Source organism: Sardina pilchardus, chromosome 5, assembly GCF_963854185.1.
Source record: "Sardina pilchardus chromosome 5, fSarPil1.1, whole genome shotgun sequence".
Taxonomy (NCBI): domain Eukaryota; kingdom Metazoa; phylum Chordata; class Actinopteri; order Clupeiformes; family Clupeidae; genus Sardina; species Sardina pilchardus.
Window position 1 is genome coordinate 16,746,651 of NC_084998.1, and position 23,730 is coordinate 16,770,380.

Genomic DNA, 23,730 nt, shown 5'->3' on the forward strand with positions numbered 1-23,730 from the left:
CTTTGCATCATGTTAAAGTATATACTCCCGATTGCTTTGAAGAATCACTTTAAATACATTGCTTTAGGTATACATGAGGAAGCTCTATTCAGCATCCGTCTTGAAAAACAATGTAAATTAAAGGTTTGGTGAGACTTTTAAATGAAAATGGTCTCTTTTATTCCCCTTTTATGTTTGATTATGTGCTGTGTCGTTCTTCTAAGTTCTTCCAATTTCTCATTAACATGCCCTACTTGGGTACTTTTTGCATTTTGATTGGAATTGGGAACAGCCATTATACGCATTTGCTGAAGGCAACAGAGATGTGAGCTCCATTTAATATTTGACGGTCTTACAGTAGTCATGTTATGTTCAGAAAGATAGGAGTCACTCTTCAGAACCCATGCCAGCAAGTTCTAACTGCTGTCTTTAATGAAACCAGTTCAAAAGAGGACAATGTTGAGGCAAGACTGTAGACTCACAGTATAGTTCTGAAATTGTTGGGTATCAAATTTTACAATTAACACCTGTGGTTAATGTCATACAAGCTTAAATGTTGTACTGGTTTACTACTGAATAACAACATAGAATGCTGGCGTTAACAGGTGATGCAAATAACATACACGGACCCAAGCTGCTAATGTATATTTTCTGTGAGAATACTAATGTATAGTATTATCATGCCCTTCACATAATGACACAACATTTACACAAAAGTAAGGCTACATTCATTTTATATTATATATTATATATTGTATTGAAAAGCAGTATTTCCACAAAGTGTTTATCATTGTAGTGAGTCAGTTGTACAAAGTCGGAAATAATGTCTCCCTCCAGGTTGTCCGTATGAACCTTTAACTCTCTATTTGAAGCTGATGGCTCTGGTCACCAGTCTGCGCTTGATTCCAACGCAGGAAGTCCTCTAGCACCAGGTGTTCCAGAATCACACAGGAGCTGTGGTCTTGCGTGGCTGGCTACAAGAGAGACACCAAAAAGAGGGTGATACACGGGTGAGTTTATGGCTAAATGATCTGCAACACTGATGACCAGGGAAATACTGATGAGAGACTTGACTTGGTAAGAACAATGGTACATGAAGCCAAGCACAGACTAGCCTGAATTGGCTATCCTATGATCTGCATCTTATCTTCTATATTCTACTAAAGCCTACCTTACACTGACAAGATTTGGGAAAGATTCTTGAAAGATTGTTGTCTTTTAACTAATGCCCCTCATTCAGACTTTACTCAAAAGACTACAGTCTTTCAAGAATCTTTCCCAAATCTTGTCAGTGTAAGGTAGGCTTAAGCTCAAGTCAGGAAAGTCACATGCTGCAGGGCCTTAAGCGGGGTGGGCCAGTTAACGGCTCGCTCCAGCCCTGCGGAGAGTTGACTGAATAGTGTTCAACAGCGGGGAACCGGACAGCAGGGGAGCACTGACGTCGTGGAGGCTCTGCAGCATCAGGGGTCTGCGGCTGACGCGCTCCTTCATCTCGGCCAGCTCTGCCCGGTACTCCGCACTCCGAGCCTGCAGCTCTCTCCTAGCACGGGCAAAAAACGTGTCTCAGTATTTTACTGGATGAAGTTAAGTAGTAGTGTACCTTCATCGAATTCTCCGAAAGTTCAGTTATTGGAACCTAGAGTCAGTGTTATCCCGGCAGGAGGTGAAAAAAGTGGCAACACTTAATTTAGATGGTCCACCTATTATAGAGACTTAACAGATTTTGTGGAAATTCAGTCTTTAAAATAATTGTTGAACAGTTACTGGACATCACCTTAATCAAACCCAATCCCTAACCTTAACCATACATTGTTAAAACACATTGTTGATAGATTTAAAAATGTGTGTATGATCTGGGTATCTGTAGGTAGAGAGCAAATTGTGAACCAAAAAGTGACTGTCAATCTGCATGAAGTTGTTTGAAAATAAAGCATTGTTATAACCCAGGCAGAGTCCACCTTTAAGAAGTAAAAGTCCTACTATGTATTGGTAAATTGGTTCTTCTTGTGCACTTACCACACATGACTTCACTAATTAGCTGGTTGGGGAGTTGTGCTAATTAGAATCATGCAGCGCTGGTTTAGTGAATGGTTGGAGTAAATAGGTGGCAGGACTTTTACCTTCTGAAGCCAGACTTTTACACCTCTGAACCCAGGAGGTGTAAACTAAAAGGGGCAAAAACTGAAACTTTCCTCTAAACAGGATACTTTTTACTTTTATATGCCTATTTACAGAGTAGCCTACACATTTCAGAGTCTGTGCTTAGTTCATATTATTTGAGTTAATAAGTTAAATCCGTACTTTTTACTCAACTCTAGCTTCTGCCTGTTGACTTGCTCTGAACAGTTGATCCTGAATAATCTAAAGGAAAACAACTGTCTTAATCAAACCTGTAATACTCCCTCCTCTTTTCATTTGCAGAACTGTAGCACTTCTGAGCAGTAATCCACAGTCCTACTTCTTTTTGCAGCTTGGCCCTTGTGTCTGACGTCTGGTTCTCATACTCCATTCGTTTAGCTGCTTCAGATGTTAGTTTCTTCCTATTGAGATATGCCCTTGATTACATTCACACCTAATGCTCTCAAACAGTTCATGTGTTCTGTTAAGTCTATTCTAAACGCTGTTAAAAACATCACCAAGATTAACCTGTGAAGCTCACACATTTCTCTGCCCCCTGTCTCTCTTCTATCAAATTTATTAAGCTTGTCCATATACAGTATGTGGGTCAAATGTACGTATAAGCAGGTCTAAAAAAACAAACACAGGCGTTATATTTTCAACCCTAAGCAATGCTATATAAACTCCAGTGAACGGCATCCCATAATATGTGCAGACATACTCTCACCTCACAGCCCCCTCCCGCAACAGAGCGGACTTCGTATTCCTTGGTGATCTTGCCGTCGCCTTTGTCCACTGGTCTGCTGATCTCTTAGTGGCATCTTGCCACTTGGTGGTCTTTACTGGCTCCTTGACCGTCCTGCAGGTGGTCTGCTGGTGGTCACCAAGTGCACTGGCCTGGAAGCTGAACGGCTGAGGCACGGTGGGCTGCCTTTGCTGCCTGACGTGCTTCAGTCGGTCCTCGAACGTGTGGTGCAGCTTGGTGAAGTCCGGCACGGTGGGGTTGATGGCCGGCCTGAAAGTCGGCTTCTCCTCTGCGCTCGCCGCCGGGGGTCGCTTGGTGGGCTTTGCGTCCCCGACGCCGAAAGGGCACTGCATGGCCTGGAGAAACGCCTTCCGCTTCTCGCGAACAATCTGCCGCTGTCTCTCGCACTCCTGGACCATCTTGTCGTAGCGGCAGAAGCGCGTGCTCCTGGGGATGGGGCTGGCCTTGAACCGCGGCGGCGGCGGCGGTGTCGTCTGTGGCTCCACGCTCACCTCCTCCCAGGCCTGCCTGGGCTTCCGCCGCTTCTCCATCTCCCTCAGGGTCATCTGGAACGGCTCCGGCACGGTCACTCTGGGTTTGCTCTCCACGGCCTTTGGGGTGACCGTGATGGGTCGCGGCTTTAGGTCGTAGTCATCGACACTGAAGCCGTCCCACATCCAGGCCAGCGTGCCGGTCTCCATATCTCCACTGGTGGTCGCCGTGTCCGTCTCGTGGTCATTGTCTCTCTCCTCGTTCCACCACTTCTCCTCAGGAGTGACCATGATCCTCCCAGGCTCCTTCTCCTGGATCCCCCTTGTGGTTTCTTTACTGTGGAATAAGTGAATAAAAACATAAACATCTATATACCACAATGTGCAGCACATCCTTCACAGACCAAGTGGATAATGGAATGTTAATATTTTTAGTTTGGCCTTTAGGATGAGTTTGAAAGCAAACGCCATTATGAATGAATGAGTGAACTTTATGTGTCACCATACCAGTGCAATGAAAATATATGTGACTCTCTCTGAGGCTGTGCACATGGACAACGCAAAGAAAAGTGGAAAACACGCAGCTTGGAAGATCAATGGAAAGGTTACACAAAGGCCAAGAGAGAAGAGACAAATTTTAAAAATCAAACATTCGCCAGTGTTATTATGTAGAATCTGGTGCATTGTGGAGTGTTAATATTATTATTAGTAATGCTTAATCTCAAACTGTGTGAAAAGTGGAGTGGTCAAAATGATTAGCTCCCATGTAATTCTTTTGCTTTCAAACACACACGACCAACCTGTCACCTTTCAAGCCGCACCTTTGCAGTCAGTCAATGTCCAGACAACACCTGAACACCCAATCAGCATTGATTGTTTACCTAAAGACTTCAAGGAACAGGCCTACAGGCACTGGAACACCTGTCTGAGAGGGGACTGCCTTTACAGGCATGCTGAAGATGAAGGAAATCTAAATCATTGAGGCCTGTTATATGGAGAAAGGCTATACTGTAATTTCTAGATGCTTCACAGTCTGTAGAACAGCCGTGCAAGGCATCATTACAAAGTACAAAGAGTTCCAAGTTTGTGCATAACAAACCTACGAAAAAAACCATTGTTCCAAAAGGAGCACTTCAAAGTCAGACTGAACTTTGTCCATGCACATTTAAAAGCTAAACATGAGTTTTGGAAAACTGTCCTTTGGTCTAATGACATTAAACTGGAGCTGTTTGGGTACATGGATGTTGCCTATGATTGGCGAAAAAAGGGAAGGTCTACAACCATAAAAATACAGTTCCCACAGTGAAGCATGGTGGTGGAAGCATCATGTTATGGGGCTGTTTTGCTGTCTAAGGCACAGAGAGCCTTGTTTGGGTGCAGGGGATCATGAAACGAAAGATTATGTTGATCTTTTGAGGGATAACATCAAGACGTCTGCTCTTAGTCTAGGCTTAGGTCACCACCAGGTCCTTCAGCATGATAATAACCCAAAGCATAGTGAAAAAAAGTGGTCTAAAACGCCCTAAAATTTACAGGATACCAAAATCAAGGTGCTGGAATAGCCTACAGAGACCAGACCTCAACCCCATTGAGAATCTGTGGCACGTGCTTAAGAGTCCATACAAGAAAACCATGCAGTTTGGACGAGCTGGAGCTAAAGAGTGCTTAAGAGATACGTGTATGTGCCAAGTCTGCCAACCTAGTAAAAGACTATTCAAAGAAGTTGTTGTCAGTTGAAGCAAAGAAAGGCTACACTATTGACTATTAATGGTCTGGGGGCTCATGATTTTGAACATGTCAATTCTTGCTTTTCTTGTCACAAATCAGAGCATGAGTAAACAATTATCATCAAACCTTGTGGGCATACTGTCTTTGCTTTTTTGTGATCATATAAACTAGGCACATTTTTGGAAATGGTCATTTTCATAAACAAAGGATTATGTCTGATTTCACAAGGGGGGGGGGGGGGCTAATCATTTTGGCCTCAACTGTATAGTGAGGACACAGTCAAACTCCAAAGCTGCAAAGTTCTTCATATTAAATAATATTGGCTATTAATATTATGCAATACAAATGAGACAAGTAAGCTTACCTCTTGGTGTTGTGCAGTGCTTCATAGTTGTCAAAAGGGTCTATGGTTATGTATGTCAGAGGGTTGTACTTTGGCTGGAAGAGATCCCATAAGCTCAGTTACAGTACATACATTGCTCTAAGAATTATACACCCTACTCTAGACCATATAACACAGCAAAGGGATTATTGAGATCTGAGAAAAAACATTTCATATTGTAACACGCACACACACACACACACACACACACACACACACAAAGTAGGCTAGCCAGTGCCTGAATGTAATTTATGATTACAGGCTTGAGAAACACGTGATATAATAAATAACAAAATAAAAAAATGTAGTATTGTGCCAATGCTGTCAGATGTCAAAACATGCTGTCCATCATCAGAATTTGTGTTTGATGTTGTTGATGCTCTCTCTGATGGTGTTGATAATAGTTAAAGGTTAAGACCTAAATTAGGCCTAAACACTGACTTTAATAAGATGCTATATGATTCATTTAGTGCAAAGGCCTAATTAAGGAAACCAAGAAACTGCTGAGAATATTTGTGGTAAGTCAATAATCCATGCAGAGTGTTGACAAATAAAATGTAATTGTGTGTTAATGTACAAATGGGAGGTTGTTCCAAAATAGATAGGCTAGTGTGAGGGCAAAAGGCAGAAAATTGTTAATAACGATATTCATTACATTTAGAAAATATCCATGATTTCAAGACTCACTAGTCAAACACTTTATCTACTTTGCTTAAATCTAATTTGGCCTAATTAGATATTCTAGGCTACTTCAGATCTCACCTGTCGAGTATCCACATAGCAAGGTGTTTTCAGGCACATGTAATACACGTCATGCGGCCCAGGTGGCGGCGTTTTACGACATACTACATTTTTGTCATCATCATATTTTACAGGAGAATGTAAACAGCTATGTCTTATGATAGCATTACGGTGGGGTAACCACATTTCTCTTGTATGAATTCCTAGCTTTGCATAATTTCTGAGACCGATAGGCCGTTCAGGTGAACAAGTAGGCCTAGAAAAGAAAAATGTGTTCCATTTCAGGACAGTCTTTTGTCATGTCACAGTCTATGGTCATAATATAGCCTAGTCTACTTCACGCAAAATTCTATTCATGTATGTATCGGCAGTCAGACGAAAAGATCTCATGCTTGCAGTAGCCCATTACACGTTTGAAGCAGAGCGAGTTGCTGTCTTATGCCCCAGTGCTTACAGGGGGGAAAAAGAAAACAATATCGCCCCCTCGTGGAACACACCACGTCACTCAAAACTGTAAAGTGTAAGAGTGGAATAGCGTTAAACACAAGGAGGAAAAAAGGGCCAAGACTTGAAACCATGGTAGAAGTGATTTTATTTATTGATTTCTCCTGAATAAAGGCACATATGTGAGATGGAGGGGACTGTTTAGTCCAGAAATGTCAAAAATAAAATCTAAACTTCATAGTCTTCTTGATACAGTAAATGAGACAAGTATTCCACCACTACATACAGAAGTGAAGTGATAGCAGAAAGAGAGAGAAAGAGAGAGAGAGAAAGCACTTCACCACCACACTCAATTGTTTTAATACAAGTGCTTCTTAATTAATATGTCTTGAATCATTACTGAATCATTCATTCAAAGAAGTGATAAATTGAGTCTGTTCACTCAAGAGATTGTATAGAATCTCCAATTGGCAGTGCATCTTTTTTTTCTGAAGTTGATATGTGCATCGGGATAGAGTAAGGGAGGGTTCGTTGACACAGAGCGGAGTCTCTTTACAAGTCGCTCTCGCCATACAGGGCGCTGGAGAAGGAGATGTAGTCCAGGGCGCCTGTTGGGGCGTCGCTGCCGATGAACTTGGTCATGCGGCTGATGCAGTAGTCGGCCTGCTCTGGGGGCAGCTCCCGCCTGAGCTCGTCCACCGTGATGTAGGTCTGCAACAGATCCCAGAACAGAGTCAGAGAGAGAGAGAGTCACGACTGAGCATTAGGAGCCAGTCCAGTGGTTTCATCACACTAACTCTGAGCCAGGCTCACGACTAAGGCTGATGATATACAGGGAAATAGGAACTGTGTTCCATGGTTATAGCACTTTCCCAGTGACATAAGGTGATATCTTTGTTTACATGTTTTGTTTACTGAAATCTTTAATCAGTTGGCAACTTGCTGCAAGTATCTAATAAGATCACTATACGGATATCATGTGATTGCGTGGTAACATTTGCTCAAAATTTGCCCCATTTATCACTCAGTCTAGCCTGTAAGTAAATGGTTACACTGACAGTCAAGTGAAAATATTTTAGCCAAGTGGAAATTATTCCAAACAGTCGCTTGAAAATGTATTCTACTACTTTATATTTGAAATGTACGTCTACAGGTATGTTCTCACGTTAAGTATACTTATAAGCAGATGGGCTCACCTTATCAGATGCCAGGATCCTGAAGGAGGCCATGACCTGTTCAGCTGTGTCTGTCTCAGCTGTCTCTCTAGTCATGAAGTCGATGAAGGCCTGGAACGTGACCACGCTCGTGTTGTTGGAGTCCACCAGGGTCATGATGCGGGCAAACTCAACCTCACCCTGGGAATGGAACGAGAGGGAAATTAGCGTTTTACAAATGAAGAGTTTGGTTCCAAAACGCTATATCCACCATTTTAATGAATTTTCATGAAAAAAAAATTACATTTTGTTTTGCAAGTAATTACAGTGGAACTGTATTGGTTTATGTTTAGTTGATTTATCTTTACTCAATTACATATTGATATTACCTGAAATACACAATTAAATAACATGACTTTTTAATGTTTTTAAAAATGGATATATAGCATTTTGGAATCAAACTCTTCAAATATACATTTATAGTCATATTATATTATATTATATTATATCATATTATATTATATTATAATACATGTATTAAAAATATATCCCATACCAGATCGTAGCCCATTGAGATGAGGCAGGCACGGAAATCGTCTGGGTCCATCATGCCGTTCCTCTTCTGCAAGATAATGAGAGAAAGAGAGGCCGCTCAGTACATTAACCCCACTCAAAGTGGCTCCATTACGGGATCAAAGCCTTTCTCTGTGCTTTATTAGTGTCCCCTGTCTCACCCTGTCGAAGTGGTTGAAGGAGGCCCTGAACTCGTTGAGCTGCTCCTGGCTGATGCCCTTGGCGTCGCGGGTCAGGATCTGGTTCTCCACCTCGTTGATGGTGCGGGCGATGGTGGTGAGCAGCTGCTCCCAGCCCACGCGGATGTGCTGTGGGGAGAGCAAGAGTGGGAGCCGGTGAGGGGGAGAGACGTATGCACAGCCACTCGGCAGCGTTACGTCAGAGCAATTTCCATCTCTATTGTATGAATTCACATTGTGATTTACAGAGCCCAAGGCTAAACCCTCTTCAGAAAACACATGGCAATGGCAGCCATGAAAAATTCCCTTTTGCATCCAGTTACACTAGAAGATCAATAGAACATTATTATTTGGCTTGTCCTTGCAAAACTGTCCTAGAGTAACCCTGAAGAAGGCTGTCTATGCCGCTACACGTGGGTTGCTTCTCCCTGTTTTTAACTTTTCATAATGAAATAGCCAGCTAAAAGTAAAGGCTTTTTAATTTTTTAATTTCCTTTTTTCTGTCCTAGAATAAGTCGGGCCAAAAATGGCGGCCTTTGATGAACTGCAGAATGAGCGGTACCTCCATGGTGTAGTTGGTGTGTTTGTTGTCAAAGATGAGTCCTTCCTGACTGAGCTGGTGGTCACCCTCCAGCTTGTCAATGTTGGATTTGTAGTTGACAATGTTCTGCTCGTACTGCTTGAGATTGCTCATCTGTTCCTCCAGAGAGCCAGCGATGTCAATGGAGACATGGCTGATTTCCTGTACAAGTGCAGAGAGAAGGGCTCGTTAATGGTTCTCCTGTAGTATAATTTATCATAACATTAATTAATTAATAAATAAATAACTAGTAACATTAAACTAGTGCTGCTTGAATGTATAACTGACTATAAATAGCCAACACATGTTTTTATTGAGTTGACTATCTATCATTATGATGACTGTCAAAGAAAAACACTGCTATTTGAAACATGCCTCCATCTTGGTCTGAATCCAGGGTCCAATGATGTTAGCCTGGGCAGCGAACTGGCGCCTGAGTCTCTCGTTAGACTGCTGCCTGGCAACCTCCTCCTGCAGCATCTGATCTCTCATTGGCACCAGCTGTTTCACCTGGAGGAGAGAGGGATGGGGAGTAAGTCATCACATTTATTCCACAATCTATCTCTCAAGAGCACTTCCCTAAAACAACATATCTGTAGAATATAGGGCTGCTTTTTTTCATGTAAATGTACTTTTTATATAATGTGAAGGAATGTATCAGCATGTACATGTATGACCAGAAACAGGAGGTCAGCAGGGGGTCATGTTTCACCAGAACCAGGAAGTAAACAGGTCTGAAATACAGTATGTGTGTCCTTTGACTTACATTCTCCCATTTGTTGTTGATGTCCAGGAGAGAGAGGCTAGTGTACGGGTTCTCAGCGAACAGCTTGATCCCGTAGGTCTGGGCAATCTTCATCACCTCGTTCTGGATGCCCAGGGTGGCCATGCGCTCCTTGTCTGCCTCGGGCAAGGTAGCCTTGAACTGATCGTGGGCTGTGATCAAACTCTGAAGAGAGAAGAAGGTGGTAAGAAAGTGGTCAACGACTATATATATAAAAAAAGAACTTCCCTGCTGAAAAAAGGTGAAATCCCAAAAACAATATCTCAAATGACCAGTATTACGTATATGGCAAGTAAAGGACACTAAAAAAGTATGAGGAAAGTGCAGTGCAAACTTGATACTTGATAATGAAACGGAATACAGAGTAGAAGCACATGTGTGTCAGTGACCTGCAGACTGTAGAACCCTCTCATGTGTCCCACCTGCTCCCTCTCACCTGAATCTCCTCAATGCTGTGCACAATAAACATGTCCTGCAGATCCTCCATAGCTCCGTCCATCCAGTTGTTGAAGGGTGCTGCCCTCTTAGCATACTCCAGGTACAACTGGTCAATGGTCTCCCACAATTTCTCTACACGCTAGGAAACACAAGACAAGCACAATAAACACAAGAAGCACTACACACAATCACCTCAAGGGAACATCAGACTTTCCCTACAACAGTCTTTACTTACATTGTACTTACATTCCAATTGAGTTAACATTTTCAGTATAAATAAATATTTAGTCTTTACGTACACTACTTAGGTTAAATATCAGATATAACAATGAGTTGTTTGTGTAATCCCTCAGAATTATAAGGTTCTATCTCCATTTGGGCCATTTTAAAAAATCCCATTCCCAACTGTGCCAGGATTTTGATATTCTATCCTCAAAGTACCTGTAGGGTGATGGTCTTGTTGAGCTATAAAAGTAGATTATACTACATAACAGTTTGTGATGCTCAATATCTCAGAACGACCCTAAACGGTGATAGAAACATATCATTCTAAGCTTACGAATTGTGTACACTACCTCCAGAGAGTCTCTCCTCTTCTGAGTCAGAGTGCCCAGATTATCCCACTGGTCACAAATGGCTTGGCAGCGAGCATTGATGGTGACAGAATCAAAGAAGTCCAACTCACTAGTACAGGGAGGGGGGGGGGGAAACGATGTGAGTTAAAACATTTCAAAAGAATGACAAAATCAGTGTCCCTTTGCCCCCCTGGCGTGTGTCTTTGTCTTACTTCAACTCCTGGGCAATGGCAGCGATCTGCTCCACTCGGTCCTGGTGGGCAGCCAGGTCGCTCTCAAAGGCCTCGTGCTTCCTCATCAGAGCGCGCACCTCCATCAGAGAGGCGGACTCATAGTCCTTCATAGCCAGCAACTCCTCCTTTCCTGTGGGGAACAGAAAGAGCTACTTCAGCATACAGCATACACGGTTTTGAGTTCTGACGAGTACAGTATAGTGCACTGCCAGCTCCCATTTGTTGAAAGCTAAATACTTATGGTATTTGGTAGTCAAATAATAATATTAATAATAATACATTTCATTTATAATGCACTTTACATCAAGTCAATGATCTCAAAGTACTAAATAGACCTTGGCTTGATCAGCATGTGACAAAACAATGTGAGTGAGGTGCCACACACCTGAAGTCCATGTCTCATGGAGGGAGCATTTCTGCTTGAACTTCTCGGCCAAGTGATCGACTCTCTCCAGGCGACGGATCTCAGTCAGCAGCCACTCCTCGTAGCCCTTCTCCACCTGCTCCAAACCCTTCCAGGCATTGGCAATATCCTACAGGACAGGCACGGCCGTTCAGGTAAATACACCACACATCAGTGTATCCTACACTTCAAACACTACATTGGTGTATCCTATACCTCACACACTACATTGGTGTATCCTACACTTCAAACACTACATCAGTGTATCCAACACTTCAAACACTTCATTGGTGTATTCTACACCTCAAACACCACATTGGTGTATCCTACACTTCAAACACTACATCAGTGTTTCCTACACTTCAAACACTACATCAGTGTATCCTACACTTCAAACACTACATTGGTGTAGCCTACACCTCAAACACTACATTGTTGTGTTTGTCAAGCACTGTGTTTCTCTTTTGGACTACATCAATGATGTTGGCATGTGAGTGGGAGAAAATCATGCAAGATCTTTTACACTATGTTTAATTATTCTTTATCATGAGAGGTGTGAAAGGAAAAGTGTCAGTTTTATGTACAACATAACCCACTCCTGAGACACACACCAGACTGCCAACAGAAGTGTGTTGGATGTCCTGATTACATTTCACGTGATTTTAGTGAGAAGGAAAAGGCAGAGTCCCCTGGGGAGATGAAACTCTGGGAACGGGGCTCTTACCGAGACCATCTTGCCCTCGGAGGGCATGAAGGCAGGGCGGTTGCTGAGGCGCAGCTTGGTCTGCAGCGTGTTGAAGTTGATCTCCAGCTGGCACTTCTCCTGCACCTTGGGGGGCTTGTGCACGCGGCGGTAGTCGCGGAAGTCCTCCAGCTTGGTCTGCATGGCGTGCATGGTCTGCTCCGCCACGCGGTTCTCCAGCCAGGGGATGGTCCTGCGGATCCACTCCAGCAGCTAGAGGACAGCCATGACCCACACCAGTCAAGAGCACAGTCAGCAAGCTGTCCTTGGACGGGTTTCCCAGATTCGTTAAGAAGCTCTTAAGTGCAAAGAACTTCTTAGGAGTGTTCTTAGAACGTTCTTAGAGCACTCCTAAGAAGTTCTTAGCACTTATTAGCTTCTTAACAAATCTGGGAAACCCGGCCCTTATTGGTTAAACCCCTAAGGGGCCGTGTTCAGTGTGTAGGGCTGGGGGGGCTTACCTCACTAGCCAGTTTCTCATACTCTTCCATCAACTTCTCGTTCTCCTGGTTCACGGCCAAAACTTTGCAAATCCTGTTGGCTGCTGTCTCAGCCTGTGACAGAACCGCAGACAAGATGTCGTTCAAGTCACGTTCGCGAAAGATCTCTCTTACCATAAATGAGACTTCATTTTTGAAACCTTTTTAAGTTTGAAGATTTCTCTCACCTGCTCAGCTCCAGCAAAGGCATGGTAGAAGCATGAAACATAGGTCATGATTGCTTTCTCATCAGGCTTAGGTGTGTTCACAATATCTGAAAGCAAGAAAATAAATAAAGCAAGAATATTACAAGTGCTTTCATTGAGAGACTTTGTCAGCAAAATACACACACAGCGCAGTGTGTGTGTGTATTTTGTCAGTGTAAGTGGAAACCGAACCCCCCTCTTTAGCATTGTGAGCACTTTGATCTATTGTTTCATTCTAACATTAATATGTTTCAACTGATAGCCAGTACCTTCAGCGTCAAGCATCTTGGGAATATCCAGGAATTTTTCAGCTACCTCAAAGGCAGTGTTGAGGTTGCCAATAGGGTCATCCTACAAACAAAATATGAGCAGACATTACGTCAGATGTCTGATCAAAGTCTGAAAGCCAACAGACAATCAGGCACATTCCAGCTTTCAGCTTTTAATATAGTGTCAGACTAAGAAAGCAGATTGAGGGGAAGAAAGACCATCTGCACAAGGTTGTGAATTATGCACTATATGATGTCCATTCACTTTCACTAACTATGCCAAGGCATGGACAAGTCATGGAACACGGATTAGTCATCCCAGAAGGTCTACACAAAAACTATGCTCATACTTTGTTTGCCTCATTTCTCCACATCTGTCCACTTCAAGTTCAAAGCAAACAGATGATAGTATCAAATGGAATTTGTTTGATAAAAACTAAATCAACTCAGTTAAACATCAAAATTTAATTAAACATCAAACATCATGCAAGTGCTTCAAGTGAGATTTTTTTTTTTTTTTAATCTGTTGCCATATTTTCCAGACTGTTACATCAGAGTCGAATAGCATCCTCTCTCTGAACTGGCCAGAGTGGTCCAGTGTGGTTGGAGTTTGGTTGACTGGCCAGAGTGAGAGCACCCTCTGCTGGCTTATTCTACTACTACTATAACATACTCAAGTCAGCTGACAGTTTTCAAATACATGGTGATAACTGTGTAGCTAAATTAACAGATTGAGATTTGTCTGTCTACATGTTTGTTTACTGAATGTAAGTAACTACATTAGTAAAGCTGAGGCTTTTATGAAGTATAAAGCCATGGATGGTTTATTTCACCTCAGCTTATAAGTAATTGCTGTCTAGGTAAGCCAAGTTTTACTGGGGAATGAACATCTTCAATAGCCCATTTACTTGATGTTTAAGTCACAGCACTCTCTTGATCTAAAAAACAATGTAACTCAAGGTCTGGAAAATACAGTCAGCTGAGAACAACTAAAAGCCCCTCTCACACCGTACAGCACCACAGACATTGTACCATATCAGCAGTCTTCAGTATAGATCAGACCTGTGTCAGATACTGCTATAGTTTACATCATTTTGACCAAATGACAAAACAAGTGTAAAACAGAACAGTATCTGCTCGTGGCAAGGTCTCCCTCACATCATGCTTTAGTAATGTTGTCAGTAGCAACAACACACTGTAACACAACCACATCAGAGAGGAATCATATGACAAGAGCTCAAGCTGTAAATGAGATGAAACGTAAAGGGCACATATATAAAGCCAAGAGGAGCCAAGGGTGCAAGAGCAGAGGAGAGCACCTTGCGCAGTTTGGAGTAGTCAATGAGGTCGGGTCTGTGTCTGTGGATGAGGGCGCACAGAGCCAGGCCATCCTTCCAGCTGAGACACAGACCAGACAGGGCACAGAGGGGGAAGGAGGGAGATGGAGGGATGGATGGAGGGACGCAGGAGGGAGGGAGGGAGAGGAGGGAGAGGAGAAAAGATAGGAGGATGAGCAAGGAAATGGTCAAGAAACTGTGATGACTGGTTTAATGAGAGCAAGGGAGACCGAATGTCTCAGATAGGCCGTTTTTTTTTTTTTTTTAAAGCTGGACAGATTGAATGAAGATGCAGGTGTAACAGTGTTGTGAATGAAGATGCACAGTGTCACAGTGGACTGAGGAGAAAGCCATTACTGAGGGGTGGACAACATGTGTGGGAGCAGTTCTGCAGAAAGGTGAATACTTTTCACTGGCTGAGCGATGATAGGCCGTCTCACCTGATGTGGAAGTTCTGCACATTGACATTCCTGTAGGGGGCAGTCTTTCTCTGGCACCAAAGCAGCAGACCCTCTTTAGCAGATGTCTCTGGACAAAAAAATAAAGAAGAAATATGAGACAATGCACACTCACTGTTACTTGTAATCTACGCACATAACTGGACGTCACACCACTGCACAACCACTCAACTGGACGTTTGTGTCATCAACATTGAGAAATTTCCTAAACTTCTATGGCATTTTACCTTCAACAGAGATGTCCTGGATAGCGAAACGCAGAATGATGGTCCAGATCATACCCAGGGTCATCTTCACATTTCCATCAACAATCTCTGAAGACACACACGAAAACCGAACAAAATGTCACAAGACAGACATTAAAAGGAAACGCTTCCTCAAGAGACATCTTGTGGACAGAGAGAGCAAATTCAAGCTCATACTGATCCTTAAATGTGCAAGGAAACTGGAATGTTGTTCTCTATAATGATACTTTAGAGTCTTCCTCCAAAGCAGTGTACAGATCACAGCGTATAGATGTTTTATAGTAAGCATGCTTAATTTCACCAGTGCATTTGTGTGAAGCTCATGTTGCACATGTTGCTTGGTGCAACTGAACTGAGATGCTATCTATCAATAATATTGGCCAGGTTTCCCAGATTCGTTAAGAAACTCTTAAGTGCTAAGAACTTCTTAGCTCTGAGAACTCTCCTAAACAGTTCTTAGCACTTCTTAACGAATATGGGAAACTCGGCCATTATTAGTCTTTCCTCTAAAACAGTGTACACTGCAGGGAAAGTCTAAATGTGTACTCAAGTTTGTTAGTATGCATGCTTAGCTCACTAACGTATGTGTAGAGAGTATGGGAGGTATGGACTTAACCCCTGGTGTGACCTCTGTCTACTGAATGTTGGTGGGCATTGGTTTCAAAGTCTCACCCTCAGCACCGATGGACACCAATTTGACACCCTTGCTGCAGATATAGTCCAGGGCCTTATTCACGTTGGCGATCTTGTGGAAGCGCATTTTGCCTTTGTCGGGCTTGGGGAGCCGTTCACCTGTCAAAGCACACACACACAAACAAATACAATCATACTAAGAAACTGGCAGTTTGCAAAGTTATCATAGGCCTAGTAATCACACATAACTTTTTGATGTGTGTCATTTAACAAGGCCATTGTTAAAAGCTAGCACAATACACTTGCTGTTCTCAATCACTCTAATGGGGTTCTCACATGAGAGAAATGCATTATCGGGTAACTTGTGTTGGTTTGACACCCAGAAGACACCCTTCCTCTAGTCAGAAATAGCTACCTCCTGATGGCTACTCCTGAATATATATCTGTGCGTGTGTGTGTGTGTGTGTGTGAGTGCGATTATAGATTGAGTGACAGATTCCCCAGAGGACTGCTAATAACTTGGCAAAACTATCCCTTCAGAGAAGACATCTCTGTCATTATGTGCCATTACAGTCCAAGGATTCCCCGCCTCCAGTCTCACCTGAGATCACCTCCAGCAGAAGCATGAGTTTCAGCCCATTTCTGAAGTCCTCCTCGATCGTCTCGATCTGTGTGCCTGCTTTGCGCAGATGCGAGTTGCACCAGGCGGTGAAAGTCTTTGGAGAAGGAAAGATAGGAAATTGTTCAGTTAGCTATGAAGCCAGGCCACAAAAACGGGATGATTTGTTAGGTATGTGAGTAGATGCAGTTGATTCCTGTCTCACTGAGACTGCTTAAAGTATGCATGCCAGTGACCACCCATTTCTACCTGCCAGCAGGCCTCCCTGCATCCTGATGGAAATAATAACCAACACTAATATGCATTGTCACACACTTTCATCTGATGGTGTGACTGTGTTAGTAACTCCAATCATTTCCATTTCTAGCCTCATGTTACTCAATCCCTTGCAGAATGTTACATTAACCCATTTCCAGACAGCATTGCCATACATGGGGAAAAAAAACAAAAAAAAAAACTTGTTTTTGTTAGCCCTCTACTAATGATGCCACCTTCTTAGTTACAGTCCTCAGATAGCTGCGGGACATGGCTGCTGTTAAGAGTAGCGTGTGTGTTTGTGTTGCAAAGGGCCCTGCCTGTCTCTATAGCTCGGCGGTAAAAGCTCGAGGGTCCTGTCTTGGGGGCATATTACGTCAGTGAGGTTAAGGGCCAGCACAGGGAATGTCACTTGATTGTATGGCCAGTGAGCGCACACTGAGCGCACACTGAGCGAGCGGTCGAGGGAGCGCCGTAAAGAGGCGAGGAGCAGGCTGAAGAATGCCCCGGGCCCATGTAATTTGATGTAAGGGCCTGGAAGAGGAGCCTCTCCGGCAGCAGGTGTCCACCCCTCAAATCACCTCCTACTGCCACAGATGCCCAAATTTAGACCACGTCTCCCCCCCCCCCCAGAGGGAGGGGGGTTGGGGTGAAGGGGAGACATTAGGCAGGGAGCTCGGGAGGCTATATCGGGTAGCCATGGGACACCAGCAGACAGCTGAGAGCATGGCATTCCTTACACAGCGACTCGCAACTCAGAAGGGATGGCAGAATGCTAGGAGAATCAGGGTATTAGGAACATCGCCTACCGTTCATGTTCACAGTTCATTAAGTTCACTGCAACCACGTTTCTGTCGCATCTTTAATACTGAAATGCTCATTACATGCCCCATCTTAACACAGGTATTGCCCTTGCACCCCCTGAAGAAAATCATCCTAGCAATGCACATTTATCAATATTGTATTCTGCACAGACAACAGCAATTAGCCAATGGCCAATTCATAAATGACCAATAAATAAATAACAATTTCTGTTGCCCCATACTCTATATGACAGTGTAAAAATAAATGCACAGTGGCTGCATGGTCATGGACATGGCAAAAACTCAAACTGAACTCATCAGTACAAGTGCATAAAGGGGTAAAAAAAAAACTAATCCTCTGCCCTGTCACCATCAGGTTGGTGTTTATTGTTGACAAGGAGTGAGGTTGGAGCGATCCGAGGGTTAGCATGCAGTGTGGGGGCTCGGGGATGCTCTGGCCAGTGTGGGGGCCATGGGGAGGCGGGGGGGGGGCACACTGCCAGGGATCTGCCTGGATTAGCACTCCTCCACAGGCACGCAGCCTGGCATTACTGGGTCATCAGGCTGGAGCCCAGCCTCCACAGCACTGGTTATTGTTGTTATTGGATGAGAACGCGAGGCTGGCACCCAAGGCTTAGCTATTGCCAGGGCCAGTGGATGATTTTGGATTCCTTGGGGCGTGAGCATACATTTGTGTGTGTATTTGTGTGATGAATACATCAATACGTTTAATGTAAGGCAATACATTTAAATTAAGTTATAGCCAGACTTTTACCTCTACGTCCGAATGCAACAGGTATACTTCTATTTTTATAAAACTATTCATTCCTATACGCATACTAGTTGAACTGAATCATTCAGAACAAATATTTACTGCATTAACAGACGTTTTCCAAATATCAAAATGTTTTAATCTGTTTTGGTTGGTAAAAATCATCAACTAATCATTTTAAACAAATGACCCATTTAATTGTAATCACAGAATGATATGAGATAGAAGTACCTATGTTGGCAGGGTTACAAAGTACAGTGAAAGTAATCTAAAAAAAACAGCTGCTTTCCCAGAACTCACCAGTCACGTGTGGAAGTCATTACCAATTAAGTTATCTGTTTATGTTGGATCCCTAGTGACAAATATGCATCCATCAGACAGCTTGGGTGACCATCCCCCTACACACAATTCTTAGCAAGAAAAACTAAATGTTGTTAACCCAACTGTCTGAATGTTAGTGGTCCTTTTAAACTTTACCAGTTAACAATAGATGTCACCTGACTAAAGAGACCATGAAAATATATGTACTGAGAGCCCCTAATTAATTTGTAATATGTTGGCAAATTCGCAAATTGTCCAGAGGGACAGTATGGCCCTTCATGTAATGGATCCTAACTTCTGGGAGGACTGCAGCTCGTCATAGCCATGATCACTTACACATCATAAACACATGGCAGCTTTACAAAGTTGTTCACCTAGAAAAGCTCAACATACTTTCTTGGAGATACAGTGCAGGAAATGAAGACTAGAGGACAACAGAATGTATGCCGATATATGAACACCTATACAGACCACACATTAAATACAAGATCTGATCTTGTTTTCATATCAGGCTACCACTGCACGAGAACCAAACGTCCTTCCTACCCCCCACGTCCAGTTCCAGACTGAACTTTTGAAAATGTTTTAGCCGTGTATACCTCTAGCAACAAGCACCTTGTATTTGTTTGAGACTTGAGGGAAGCGTTCATCGAACAGAGAAAAGCTCTACGGAGCGGAACTCGTGCTCCTGGCCTTATTACCGGGAGCCGCCTCAGTCGGTGATTGATGAGTTTGAAGGACAAAATGTGTTAAACAGCTTGTGAGAATTTACAGCACCTGCAACTGCCTTATTTTAAGGCTAGGTGTCCAGTTTCAGGTCACAGGGAAGGGCCTTCTCGAGTGGAGTCACTCCTGAAGCCTAGGAGCTGGCCCTTTGACAAACCTCATATGAAAAACAACAGGAACTTGGCAACACACCGGAAGAGAATTGGACATTAACACAATTCCTGATCACGATTACTTTTATTAAGCACTTGTGGACATATGAAATAATGACGTTTTAATGTGTATACAGCTGCTGCTTTAAGTTTTACCTTGTGCACATTCATGAAATAAGAGTTAAAACACTCTCAGTAAGGTACACTTTTTTCTCATGTTCCTGTATGCCAGTCAATAAGCTCAACACCAACCACAATATTTATTTATTTTTTATTGAGAGCGTATAACTGCTGAAGGATAAATCAAGCATAAGAAATTGATAATTTGCCACTTTATGAGGTATGTTTTCAAATGCAACTACTATTGGTATGATCTTCAGATTCATTTTGATGGTATATGGAAACGTGAAGGCCAGATAGTCACACCAGCCTTTCTCACTGGTGCTCAAGGCTATGCGCTGTAGGTGTGTAGTCCAAGACGGAAAAACCTTTACAGCAAGACTGCCAACTAAATCAAAAAGAGGCCCGTTAGCATGTTAGCAAGCTTTCTTCAGTTCAATCAGGATTGTGCATGACTAAGTGGTTTGTTAGGTTTATACCAGAATTCCATAATGCCACTTTAACGCCAGAACAACTATGAGCATTATGTGGCTTTTTTCCCCTAAAAGCTGATCAGTAATACCTGCATGACCCAGTCTTGGAGCCCACACCCCACCCACCCCCAGCAACCTCTCATCCTTACATTGGGTAGTATATAGAAGCTGCCCTAGAAGGACACCGCTTCTGGAATAGTAACTGCCATTTGATCATACTCATGACTTTCTCATCTCTCCCTCCCCACCCCACCCCCAGCCCTCTCACTTAGCCATGGCTCAGACCCCCACGGGAGTGTCCAAGGCCCATCCGCTGTACGCTCACTCCTGCCTTGTGTAAGCTATTCCACATATTACAGGCCTATAATATAATATACATAATACACACCTAACATACACACCACAGACGTAGTGTTTTATACATTTGACAATACTGTTAATTACTTCACTACTACTACTTCTTCATTACTAACTTTAACACATTAGTGGGATTACAAAAGTGCTTTAAAACACACCGGTATATTAATATGGTAACATACTGTATATTTCTCTACCGTATCCCCAGAGAAAACCACCAGAGAAGCAGGAAGAACTGATTCTTTAAAAGTAAAACCCCCCATACCACTCCAATGAATATCAGTGTATTATTTAGATATTCCATGATAACACTGACTCACATTAGTAGCATGTCAGTGTATTTTTTTTTTTTTTTTTCCTATGTTGGCCTCTTGAAAATAATCTGTAACTGATGCACGGGCGTAATTGGATAGAGGACTCGGCTATGCCTGGAGTGCATTCAGTTGGAGTCAGGGCTTCCCACATACGTGCCTGCCTTAGCAGTGCAAGAGGTGGACACCGTTAGAAATGACAGGCATTACCCAACTATTAACTGCTCATTAACTGTTTTAATCAATGAAATCAAGGCCAAACTATTGCTACAATAACACAGAACTTCTCTAACAGGAAAATGTGAATGTATGGGATAATGAATCCACTTAATGCATGATGAATCCACATTGCTTGAGGAGCCGTTCATAAAAATAAAAGAAACTACATGGCTGTAATAATCTCAAGAGATGTCTTCACTATTCTGTGAGCATAAATGCTTGCTCTACGTTTACAACACAGACACTGGTTAAAAGCCAAATCCCATGTAACAGCAGCAGGCAGACTTTCAATCAACTGCACTGAGAGTGTGCTCACCACTGAACCAGGTCATAATGGCACAGTCTGCCCATACATTTATCAAAAACACAGGTCCCTAAAATAACTTTGGGTGTGAAAATAATGTAAGTGGTCATCCCCACGGAAAATAATAAACATGAGGGCTCTGCTGAGAAAACTGTTTCCACAATGCAAGCAACTGAACTACGTTGGCACTAGTTCTGTGTTGTATAATATAACTGGATCAAATGTGGATCTGTAGCTTAGCACACTTTAAATGTTAAGCATACCAGCTGTCTTCCAAACCACCTATCAAGCAAAGTTGTCAAGACCAATTACTCAGATCATACCAGTTAATCAACTGTTGTTCTCTGTCTGTATCAAAAACATATACAGGCAATGAAAGGAAATCATGATGTGTGGTAACGGAGGGCCAAATTACATTAATAATATCTGGGTAGTGGTAAAGTTTCCTGCATTTCAAAGCATTTGTATTGCTTGCATCAAATGTTTCTTCTAGATCTTGCAACTGGTAACTTCTTAGGTAAAATGATCCGCCATCTATTTCTGACCACAAGCAATTTCAAGTGAAACACTGTACTTGGTTACATAATGCAGGCCTTTTCTCAGCTCTGCAAAAAAGGTAGGCCTACCTCATGAGTTGGTATCTCATTCCTTTGGACATTTTCTAGCATCAGTCATTTATTTACTCAGGCTACTTTTACGTTTAATCATGTTGCTCTTGTAGTAACCAAATTAGGCCCATATATTTACACTTTTCATAACTTCTAGAGGCATACATTTAGGAGTTTGACTAATAGGCTACAACAAAATGTGGGTGACTACTAAGCATAAACTGTTACAGGCTTCAACAAAACAAGGGAAACTCATGCAGGGTTAAAATACATATATGCATAGGCCTATGAAAGTATATAAAAAAACCAATAAATTAGATGTGTTACTATTGCACATGGTATGTCTGCAGCGCACATTTCAACTGGTCTATATGATTGTTACCAAATATACCAGCCTACTGTTATTATTGTGGCCATCACTTTTTGTCAAACGTGAGCATCAAAAAGGCACTTAATATTTTAGAGATCAGATCTATATTTATAGTAATTTCATTATCAACTCTTAATCGACTAGCCTAAAAGTCTAGGCAAACATTTGCACAGGCCTCACGGCAATAATTGTAAATTGGATAAGATTATTAGGGGCAGGGTGGAGTGTGTTTTTACGCAGTATTTTTAGAGAATTTACCTCCACTGCCGCTTCCTCTACCCTGGCGCCCCACCTGTTGCAATCATTAAAGATTTGCTGGCCTTACTGTATTGCAGGTGTTTCAGTCCCAAGTCCCTCTACGGTGTTAACTTCATAGTGATCACCCACAATCACTTCACGACGTGAAGTTGCACATCTGGAGCTTTTTAATCCATCCTTATCCTAATAAATTCGGTCTGACTATTTTCCCATTTCGATACACACGGGACATTTCAAGAGATGCAGACATGCTGAGCGAAAGTGATGGGCCTGCATACTCAAACCATCCTTGGCAACTAGCCTACTGTAAGTTTAAAAATGCATTTAAAGTTTAATAACTTGTCCTGTCACGTCTTAGAATACGCCAAGGCTGTACATTATTTCAAAATGTGTACAGTGTGATTCATTATGTGATTTAACTTCGGATTCAACCAGATCTGCGCGGTTGCAGGCAGGCATAAAACAGAAACACCGTCCATTTGCATTTATGGACGTAAATTCAATATAATGTTTCGTGCGCTTTGCACACTCCGGAAGCGAATCCCTCGCCAAACGCAATTACGCGCGCCAGACTTTGAAGAAGTTAGGGGGGATATCGGTGTCGCAGGCTCTAGCTGTTACATCGTTCATCATAAATCGGTGGTCTGACTTTAGAGTGTTACACTATAAGGGTAATTTTATTTATTGATGACGGGAAACAGCTTTACCTTACGTTGCTGCTTTTCCCACGCGGGGTCGAGCAATACATCTCTGTCCCAATCATCTTCTTGGGTCATATATGCCTCCGTCGTCATGTAAGACTCGGTGTGGTAAGTCACTTGCGTTTCCATTTCCATCATTTTGGCTCCTCTGGGATGGTACTATCCCTCCGACAACCTTATCAAAAGGCTTTGTGCCTCCAATTCAACATAAAAGCCCTACGCCGCAAACTCTGAAGCCCGTGTGGGTTTTCCAAGACACCAACTCCGAAATCTTCCTTGAAGTTGCTGCTCCCACCGCCCGACGAACTGCTTGCCAGAGCTTCTACCCCTGGTCAGAAGAATACACGTGACAGCACCTCAATATGTATGGCCAACCATCGTGTGGTCACAGGTGACTCACTAATAAGGCAATAGGCGTATCTCAGTTGGCCATGACCGCACCGCT

At 42.8% G+C, this 23,730-nt stretch overlaps 2 protein-coding genes across 2 annotated transcripts; both read right to left on the reverse strand.

Annotated features, from left to right (window-relative positions):
- Window positions 1-780: 780 nt before the first annotated feature.
- On the reverse strand, window positions 781-6,414 carry LOC134079852 (protein FAM161A-like). Its single transcript, XM_062535962.1, has 6 exons — window positions 6,206-6,414; window positions 5,426-5,499; window positions 2,825-3,670; window positions 2,370-2,519; window positions 1,420-1,519; window positions 781-953 (listed from the first exon to the last, which is right to left on the reverse strand). The coding sequence occupies exons 1-6, from the start codon at window positions 6,368-6,370 to the stop codon at window positions 834-836; spliced, it is 1,455 nt and encodes a 484-aa protein (XP_062391946.1). The 5' UTR covers window positions 6,371-6,414; the 3' UTR covers window positions 781-833.
- A 345-nt stretch (window positions 6,415-6,759) lies between these two features.
- Window positions 6,760-23,633, reverse strand: actn3a (actinin alpha 3a). Its single transcript, XM_062536683.1, has 21 exons — window positions 23,292-23,633; window positions 16,518-16,632; window positions 15,956-16,075; window positions 15,266-15,352; window positions 15,021-15,108; window positions 14,563-14,641; window positions 13,244-13,325; window positions 12,957-13,042; window positions 12,751-12,843; window positions 12,272-12,502; window positions 11,530-11,677; window positions 11,124-11,274; window positions 10,912-11,020; window positions 10,335-10,475; window positions 9,881-10,063; window positions 9,490-9,624; window positions 9,097-9,276; window positions 8,517-8,663; window positions 8,339-8,404; window positions 7,825-7,983; window positions 6,760-7,339 (listed from the first exon to the last, which is right to left on the reverse strand). The coding sequence occupies exons 1-21, from the start codon at window positions 23,421-23,423 to the stop codon at window positions 7,181-7,183; spliced, it is 2,691 nt and encodes an 896-aa protein (XP_062392667.1). The 5' UTR covers window positions 23,424-23,633; the 3' UTR covers window positions 6,760-7,180.
- Between the last annotated feature and the right edge of the window lie 97 nt (window positions 23,634-23,730).